Source organism: Pecten maximus, chromosome 12 (genome assembly GCF_902652985.1).
Source record: "Pecten maximus chromosome 12, xPecMax1.1, whole genome shotgun sequence".
In the NCBI taxonomy this organism is placed as follows: Eukaryota; Metazoa; Mollusca; class Bivalvia; order Pectinida; family Pectinidae; genus Pecten; species Pecten maximus.
The window spans coordinates 24,732,152-24,742,786 of NC_047026.1; the positions used below are offsets into that span (position 1 = coordinate 24,732,152).

General features: G+C 37.6%; 1 protein-coding gene across 1 annotated transcript; it reads left to right on the plus strand.

Moving 5' to 3' along the window:
- Positions 1-2,790: 2,790 nt before the first annotated feature.
- On the plus strand, positions 2,791-10,059 carry LOC117338948 (angiopoietin-related protein 7-like). The gene is made up of 5 exons (XM_033900313.1): positions 2,791-2,927; positions 3,739-3,808; positions 6,363-6,459; positions 7,125-7,289; positions 9,621-10,059. The coding sequence occupies exons 1-5, from the start codon at positions 2,791-2,793 to the stop codon at positions 9,872-9,874; spliced, it is 723 nt and encodes a 240-aa protein (XP_033756204.1). The 3' UTR covers positions 9,875-10,059.
- Positions 10,060-10,635: the final 576 nt, after the last annotated feature.

Here is a 10,635-nt window from a genome sequence, read left to right on the forward strand (position 1 = left end):
TCTTAATGTTGCTCAAAGAGACATTGAAAGTGAGGAGTAACTAGTTGTACCTCCTGAATTTGATTCATTGCAAAAATTGAAAAAAAGAAGTTATTGATTGAATTCGAGATAGAATTACGACTTCATTCACATCACGGCTTCTTTCTTTCTTTTTCTGACTCCAAATGCTAGGTAAATGTCGAGAGTGCTTTCTTTCGTTGTATTTTACCTTTAATGTTGATAATACGTTGTTTTAAATTATACATTGCGCCAGACACGTTTAAAGTGATCTACGTACTAAACGTGTCATCGTTGATGGTCACAGCTGCACTTAACTATTGTTTTTCTTTTTTTATGTCTTTTAAAGTCTATGTTATTGTCTCTACGATACGATGTACATACTTTCGTCTCCAGATATCCTTAGCAAATGTACTGTCAGTCGTTTATAATGTACGAATCCACCTCTCGTGCCATGTACATTCATATATTATTCAGCAACTACGTGTATTTCCTCTATTCTGGTATACGACGCATTTAGTTGTTTTGTTTTTGTTAGAGTTTGTTAAGTGTGACGCTGATCTTTAAGGTCTCGGAGGGAGGTTAGCTGTTAAATATTTTGCGATAATTAACTAAATAAAGGATATGTCGCACAGGGAATAATTCTGTATATAAACGGAAACACATACAACAATGTATCTTTATTATCATATTTTTACATTGTCTATATACAATCTTAACTCTTTAGTCTTAAAACCTGAATATTTGAAAGCTCCATTTGCCCTCTCTAGGCGACAATCTAATTAAAATATAGATGCTCATTCTCACTACGTTCATGTAACGTAGAGAGAATAACCATATAGATTTTAAGTGTTGGCTCTATCGTCATCATTGAAGTCCACCCATCATAAAACGACATCCTCTAATTCACACCCCTCGCCATTAATACTACTCAGCATAACATGTTCTTGTCACAGATACTGTTACTATAAATAGAACTTCTAGGGTCGTTTTATTCCGGTTGTCATGAAGCTTATACTAGTCAAATACAATTTGAACGTCTTTACTTTATCGACTTATTTTTAATACGTTTGTCATCACACTCCATATGTTAAAATGCATTACCATAATATGGCCATAGTGATATGTTGTTGTATGACCTCTGATTAGCAAACAAAACGAGTAAACCAAGCTTTATGCAGAAGCACTGTCCTTTATATACATGTATCTTGATAAACACAAATATCGTTCAGTTTCAACGTGAGTTTGATTCATTGAAGCTATCAAACTTAATGGGAGAATATCAGGGTTTTTGAAAATATGAAAAGGACGTTCCTAGATATTCACGATAGGTCTAATGCATACTGTGAGTTTCAAGCCGTTTTCAGTGAAATCACAGGTAACATCCCTAATTCCCTCATCTTAGTGATTCCTGATCTTTTAGAACTAAATTGTAATGTTGGCCCGTCCTTCATTATCCCAAAAATTGCATTAACAAGTATGACAAGTATTTTTGGACAAAGCTAATTCCAAAATACTTACATCTTAGACCAGGACCTATTCTTCTCCGGACCTTTGTGAAAGTAATAGGAATCTGGCTGTCTACAGCAAACACATACCCTATGCGAGACATAAATCTTTGTCGTTATCAAAAATGAACTCGGCGCGCACAAGTATGATTACGGAAAACGAGTGGCGGTATATTGAGACTGTTGAATTAATCTAGTACAAAAAGGTCCACGGGTTATCAAGTATAACTGTACCTAAATAACTAAATCTAAATAGTTCTTGTTGGGTACTGAGACCTTGAAAAATGTGTCAATTTGACTTGTCACTTTGTCAAATTTCAAATGTACAACTATGTACTACTTGGACGTGTGTGTCGACATGTCACTTTGACACTTTGTCAAGTTTTAAATGTACAACTATATACTACTTGGACGTGTGTGCCGACATGTCACTTTTGACACATTGTCAAGTTTGCATGTACAACATTATCATTGTTGTTGTTGTAAGTACATGGCTCACATGCGCCATCGTATGAAAAGGTATTTTTGCTGCCCGTCTAGATGATGATAGGTTGTTTGGCTGCCCGCCTCGACGACAGGTTTTGTTTGGTTGTCCGTCTAGACTCTAGGTGTTTTGATGCCGACCTAGGTGAGTAATAATATATGTGTCCAACTAATAAAGAGCAGTAAAGTAGTCGTTTCATTATTGCGACCTTCTTCAATCATCACCAGTGAGTTTACAACACATTATTGTTTAATTTGTTTTCTTCTATTTATGTTACGTTCCCACCCGCACTAATACGGAACTTTTCTGACTTTTTAAGTGGATGTTAAAATCCAAATAACCAAGTATGGTCGGTTTTACGATACCGATTAGTACGTTTATGGTGCTCTAGGAGACCTAATTCTGTCTCGTTTGACAAGCAAAAGGCCTCGTTAATAAGTGGAAAAATATTGATTACTTACATGTTGTTTTACTGGATATAAATAATTAAGGAGGTTCTTACAACATAGTTTCACCTGCTGAAATGCAGTAATTGATAATAAACGGAAAAATATACCTAAGTGTGAAGGCGGTAGCTATTCTATAAGTTGAACCTGATGTTTTCTTTTAGCTATACGTGCTAGTGATAATTATCTAACATCTTGAAGATATTGTATTCTATATGTGATAATGCTAGTTTACATGTTTTTGCTGATCGACTTCGCGTGCGCCGCACGTGGACAGATGATGTTCTCTTTTATTCGAGTTACTAACGTTTCTCATTCTGACTACATTGATGATGTGTTGTTCGCTTTTGAGAACATGAGAAGCGCGGTAAAATGTGCCGCTGAGTGTAAAGAAGATTGTTTTTCATTTGCCTTCGATCCTGAGACCAACGAATGCAAGACATACACCAAGGAGCTATGTACAAGTGATGCAAACTCCGCCGTCGTCAAAATGTTTGTTAAAAAGAGACCGGATGTAGTAAATTGTAAGTATGTCGTGTTTTTATAGAGGATTCGGAGGTACATACTGAACATTCTCATCAACAGTTATTTCTTTGTTACTGTGTTACTTTATTTAAGTAACAGTGACGAAATACGTTAAAATCTTACTGATGCTTGACATAGAGTGATGACATCTAGATTGATGAAACAAGTACAAATGTATTCCATGAATTCCTAGGTCAGATGCTATACACTTGCATGTCTTTTGTTTGATCCCTTAATACTCCTGGGTGCTGTTTAGCTCTGCCTGGTAACTTTACGTCCCCAAGATTGTTGCTGTTGGATTTTACGTACCAAAGCCTGTTAGTATTCAGCTATTATCTCTGAAATTGGCTAATAACTACCAAATTAACAACGACATATGGACACCGAAGGTTTCTGAAACTGGTATATTAACTTTCAGGAAATTGAAAGTTCACAATATAAGCTCTGAAATCACCACCTTTATCAGGCAGGCTAAGATGTACCAGTTACCTGATTCCCAATCTAATTAAAATCTAGATAGTCATGCTCACTACGCTCATGTTACGTAGTGAGAATGACCATCTAGATTTAAATTGGATTGCCTGATTCCTTGCACTTTCCTCGTTTGGTGAACATCAAGCGGGTAGCATGGAGCGTAATAAGCATTGATCAACGCATGTTGTGATGTAAATAAAGACCTATCCTTACAAATGTTTGCATATAACCTGTATTCTCTATCGTTGTAGATCCTTCCGACTGTAGCCAAGTGAACTCTGCTTATTGCTCTGGTGTCTTTCAGAATCAGGCCGAATTCTGGATTAAATTATGACGTGTTCTGTGACCTGGATACAGAAAACGGATCATGGACTGTAAGTCCAGTATACAGTCAGTAATGTTTATTTGTTTAAATGAAAGGCAAGCTATGTTACAAGCCATTAAAATATACACTTTTGAATGATGTATAAGTTTGTGCTAGATATGAGAAAAGATAGTGGTTCGAAAAAGAATTATGTCAAAATGCATCAAAGAATGGTCAGTTTAAAATGGAGTTTGAGAATGTAGGTTGATGAAGTACACCCATTGGCTTTTTAGTTCTCTGGGGCTATTTATAGCCGAGAACGGTCGAAAAATTTGCTGCTTTGCATCTTGTAAACAAATTGTTTGCCTAACTGTGCATTCAATAGATATTGTGAAGTTGTTGTGTTGATAACAATAAGAATATTCGATATCAACCGGAATTCTTTTAATTTAAGAAAAAAATATTTTTAATGTCTATTTTTAGTAACAAAGCACATGTATACAAGTGTATGTACATGTATATATACACCATAGCCAATTGCCCTGCAGGAAGGGCGTAAGTGATCGTAAGAGGCGACTTAATTTGGGATCTTATCTTTTCTCTTCTTAATTAACAACTTTCTTCTTCCTAATGTCTCCCTTGCCAATGCCTCACTTTTGGCCTTTAGTTGAGCGTTCGCCCTTGTGAGGAAGGCTTTGGATTTTCTGTCCCCTTGCCGAGACATACCAGAGTCTTTAAAAATGGTAGTTGCTGCTCCTGGTCACTACTAATTGGCCTATCACAAGTAGACTTAACACGAACATACCGCAGCCTCCCCAAACACACATACCACTCACTACACGCATGCATGTCGCACGCACCGGAGGCCGTCCTTAAATGACCTTAGCTGTTAATAGGACGTTAAACAAAATAAACCAAACCAAACCGAACCAGTATATTTTACATGAATATACCAATGAGCAACAGAATGGGGTGCAACATTAACCCACAAGCGTACCATTTCATATAACCTCCATTTTTATTTGTTTGTTCGTTTTAAACTTAAATGTTATAACATAGCCTGATTGGGGACTCGGGCAATCGGAGACTGCATAGACAGGTTGAAGCATATAAAAAGCGACAATATAATAGGAACACATGCGGAAATGGCAGTTTTTGTTGGAAACGCAAACAGGTTCTATCTGTTGTCATCTTTACTGAAAACTGTAAGCATATGATGCGATTGAATCAATGGTTAATATTTCTTTTGTGATATGTATTGATTGCAGATTGCCTTTTTATCGTTCACCAGCTTAAACTTGATAAATCACATTTGTACCAATCCAGCGAAATGTGGCCGAAGGAGGTAACATGCAGAGGATCGTGATTTAACGCGACGGATAATATTGAAATGTTTGTTTTTATTTTCTTTTTGCATTACAACCTCGGCATTTTAAATATGTAGTTATGATAGGCAACGGGCAAAAAAATATTTGCTGAAGTCGACCATATTTGTTACGTCACGTGTATGCAAAGGGGATTATAATGTTAGTCTATGTCATAGGTGTTTTGGGAGGCTGCGGTATGTTCGTGTTAAGTCTCCTTGTGATAGGCCGGAACTTTTGCGGATTTATAGTGCTACCTCACTGAAGCATACTGCCGAAGACACCCAGCAGGACAACCCATCAAGTCACATTAGGAGGGGAGAAAGAGATAGGATGGGTAGGAAGAAAGAGATAGAAGAAAGGGAGAGTCAGACAATGACATAATCTAGGATATATGTACTACTGTACAAAATTACCAGTAATCGTCTTCTTTTTTAAAAAAATCGGACTGTAGGAGAATTTTCTAAATTCAATGCAGCAATACCGAGTATCGTCACAAAGAAGATGTTTACATTTGTATATAAACTACGATTATACTATTATTATACACAATATAAAGTATAATATCAGTATATTGTACATTTGATTATATACAATAACTTTCTACAATCCGAAAAACACTTCAAACCGGCCAAGTCCGATTACGACTGAGTGCACAGTATATTGATATATCTGTCTATATAGAAACAATGTGATATGTAGCAATTCGGTAGCTGATACTAGTGTCTTGTATCATATCGGCTACATCGGGCAATTTACATGACACATGTAAAAATGTTCAAGGATATTTGTGATAATATTTAGTAAGGAAATCACAATAAAGTTACTAAACCAATTGGTTATATTATAAATACACGTGCATGGCAATACAATACTTAATAAGACTTGATTACCTGCCTTAGTACCATGCTGGGGAAGGACTACGGCAGGTAACCAAGTCAAATGCTCTTCACAACTGTTGTTTGGATTGCGTCAGGCAGCATTTCATTTCGCACCGATTTTCAACGGGAACCACAATCAGTTCCGTGTTAAGTACCTTTATCAAACATCATAACGTTAAATGAATTATGTGGCATATCCCCTTTTAACATCCTTTCAGACTATTTTCCCGACAACCCTAATGGATTTACCTATAACCTCGCATCGCGGAAGAGTCCTCGGACTGATCAGCTGTATGGTTCAGATCTATATTCACCGTTTGGTTTTTAATGCATGTCAGTCAGGATCGGAGATAAAGACTTAATTATAACGAATTTTCAGGTGATACAAAACAGACAGGACGGAGAGGTGAATTTCTACAGAAATTGGGCGGAATACAAAAATGGATTCGGAGACTTGAACGGAAACTTTTGGGTTGGTATGTATAATCTTTAGACAGACGACGGTCATCAATGAAGCCAGAAATACACGCTTTCATCATACATCGAAAATATATACAAGAAATATATAAATAACTATTTATTCCAACTAAGACAAATAATAAAATTTTGGTTTCTTGAATTTCAATTTAACCGTAGGAAAAATGCTAATAAATTAAAAACGATGTTTAACTAGGGCATTATACACCGTTTTAGGAACGATGCTATTCAGGTTGCAAATGTGTTATAACTTTTTCTGTAAAAAAATGTTGACATACTTGGCAGGTTATTGCTGGCCAGTTTGTTACAAATATAGTTGTAAAGCGACACGTTGTAACAAAATGACACGCAATATTCTGTCAGGTACGTGATTATTTGTTACAAAATAGGTGTTTAGTTGTTACAAACATTTATAACAAATTGACATGCAGTTACTATTCAAGTACGTTACAAAATAGTTGTGTAGTTGTTACAAACACATGTTACTAACAGTTTCTACATCCGTCTCAGTTGTAACAGATACTAGTCAAGTACGTAACAACCTTTTACAAAAAAAGAATTGTAACACATTGACACCTTGATACAGCATATCACGTACCACTGCTACAATGTTACGGATTACTGTGTATACTTATGAAATATTTCTTTACTGGTATTTTGATAGGACTTGATATAATCCACCAACTCACCCTCAAGGATTCCATCCTACGGATAGAGTTGGTCTCATGGTCTGGCGTTGTTGCTTATGCCCAGTATTCGGAATTCAGCATCGCAAGCGAATCCAGTGGGTACCAGCTCTCCGTGACAGGATTTTCCGGAAACGTTTCATGTGAGTTTTAATGTCATCGTTCTTATATGATGTTTTGTATTCCAGGAATACCGTTACTTCAATACAAACATTTTTAAACGTGGTCGGGTCTATCTATCTTTTGTACTCCAGATAGACTACTCTATGCCCTGGTCTATACTCTTGGTAGTCGGAGTCTATGGCTCTTGGTCAGAAGAGCTGCTACAGCCTCTGGTCAACGAGACTCGTATATGTTTCCCCCTAAACCTACCCTACTCAGTGACAGTCAACAAACGCCTCATTTATTTGGTTTTGGTTTTATTTGTTTAACGTCCTATTGACAGCTAAGTTCATTTAAGGACGGCCTCCCGTGTTTGCGATATGCATGCGTGTGGTGAGTGCGTATGTGTATTTTGGGAGGCTGCGGTATGTACGTGTTAAGTCTCCTTGTGATAGGCCGGAACTTTGGCGATTTATAGTGCTACCTAACTGAGGCATACTGCCGAAGACACCCAGCAGCACACCCCACCCGGTCACATTATACTGACAACGGGCGAACCAGTCATCCCACTCCAAATATGCTGAGCGCTAAGCAGGAGTAGCAACTACCATTTTTAAGGACTCTGGTATGTCTCGGCTAGGGGACAGAACCCAAAGCCTTCCTCACAGGGGCGAACGCTCAACTGAAGGTCAAAAGTGAGGCATTGTCAAGGGAGACATTAGGAAGAAGAAAGAAGAGAAAAGATAAGATCCCAAGTTTAGTCGCCTCTTAAGATCATGCAATGGGGGCTTTGTTTTGGTTTATTTTGTTGAACGTCTTATTAACAGCCAGTCATTTAAGGACGGCCTCCCATGCGTGTGGCGAGTGCGTATGTGTGTACCGGGAGGCATGCAATGGGGGCAGCAGGTACAATTCTTACGCCCTACATGCAGGGCAGCGCCACAATAACAGTTCTTTAACAATTTATATTGGTAAAGCTTAACGACAGGTACTTAAACCAGACGCAACAACGTAACTATAACATACTATATAAGTACTAAAAGTTGTCCATATCTAGCTTACTTCTAAAATTTCACTGTATTCACTAGTATTAATATAACTCTAGAAGTGTATGATTACTTTCTACTAATACTGGTTAAATTCCTAAGTCTATAAATGCATATCGACTTCGTAAAACACTAAACTGTAGCTGCAAACACCGACACGATAGCCTTATCACTAACGTAAATAATGACCTACATTTGACACTGACGTAATAAACAGGGAAACCCCTGCTATAAATAGACTAATTTACACCTCTTCCAGACATTAGGTATGGTTCCGTAGCAAATATAGGAATGAATCGCGCCCTAGACCTAAAAACCTTTTGTACTCACCGGCTGCTGGGTCGTGACTGACGATGGAATGTCAGAACGGGACTCCATCCCGCGAAATTCGCGTGCCGGGTCCCCACTTTGATTGGTTAACACCCGCGAAACGTGAAAATATAAAACTTCCAGTAACAGACATGCGTTAAACAAGATAAAACAAACCAAACAAAACCATGGTTACTCACTTACTTTTTTTATACATATCAACAGCTTTTAGATAGTTTAACATTTTGTATATGCTCAGTTTTGAAAATAAATTTTAGAATCACTATGCTGTTGTAAAAGATTTTTTATTGTAAGACAAATACTGTTAAATAAAAAGTGTTTAACGGTAAATTGCTAGAAGGCCGTAATTGGTTCCGTCGTTTGCTTGATCGCAGTGTCGTCTGCTATCCCGTATCCTTTGTTCAAGGAAAACCTTGTACACGTCCAATACACACCTCAGATGGCACATATCTACACATATCTTGTTTTCAAACAATTCATTAACACATCTAAACTTGAAAATTAGAAATTTTGTCTTTGTTAATGTTCTTTTTTCAAAAACAAACAATTTGCATGCTGTATTTCACTGCATGTCGCAGAAGTTAGTAATTGTTTGACTTCTAAGCATGGTAAACATCTTTGTGCAAATAACCTGATTTGTCTAATGTAATCACAGATCACATAAATGCCAGCTGACTACTTCTAAAAGCAAACCAGATACCTCCTGGACAGTGGTCTAGTGCGAGCATCATGCAGTTTAATGCAGACACAACTACCTACCAATAAACGTTTTAAAGTCAATTTCATGTATACTCTAATATCTTTTTTGTTCTACTTCGCCTTGATTTCTACCTCCGTCTCTTTTACACAAAGTTTACCAGTTAATATGTCGTGATCCTATGAGACGATTGACATCATATTATAAGATATACACTTCAGAGCAAGCTATCTAGGTAACCCAAATGTGTTTCTATCCACTTTATATTTTGGTTTTAGTTGTATTGCTTACTTTTGCAGATGACGCGATGGATTATCATGGCGGGCGCCGATTCTCCACGCACGACAAGGACACAACGCCCCTCGATTGTCCTGAAACCGTATTAGGCGCTTGGTGGTACAAGGACTGTTATAATTGTAATCTTAACGGACCATACAAGCGAGATAATGGTAGTGATAATTACGTCGCGATGGTATGGTGGAAATTCTTGCCTAACCGAAATTACGTACCTTTGATGAAATCTAGAATGTTGGTGAAACCGTCGGGTGTTTAACTTATTGGCCAGGTTGATATTTCCGCGTTTGTTTGTCCGTTTGTTCCCTGCGTCCTCGGAACAAATTACGTGTAAGTGATGGAACACATCTAGCATAGCGGATCTATTTTTCCGCGAAATACAAGACGTTCGTTGAAGGCGTTTCTTTTAAATCTGGAGATTTGGGCAATAAAACCTGATTATTATGGGTTGTCGAGTGTGTTACTTTGGTTAAAAAACTATAAAAAATAAAACTAAGAATCGCAGGGAATACACGTCGGTCCCGTGTGGACAATATCTTGTTTGTCATGTGTGTGGGTCAGCGGAGCGGTCCTGTGTGGGTAATATCATCTTGTTTCTGCCATTGGTGCGGGTCAGGTGGGCAAGGGTGATATCACTGACTTTGTTCGTAAACTCAAACGCAAGGAAAATGATTCGTTCAAAAGATATTCATGAAATCAAAATTCTAATTTGTAAACGTTCATTCAGTGACTCCTATTTGGTTTGGCATAGTAATAGTATTACATTAGAAAGACATTTTATCGGAGCTTTAGACTTTGTAATATTTAAATAATACTGTGTGCCGACTACTTTCTCACAGGCTACGTCATAGCTATCAGTCAATGAACCGGGAGCAAAACAAAAGCTGGACCGGGAGTAAAAAAAAAAACACTGACCAAGCTACAATCTCTTAAAACGCAAAGCTTTAAAATTTAACCCCCCCCCCCCCTCACACACAAAGGTCAGACGATTTTCAGTTGTATTCGGGATTTACACCATCA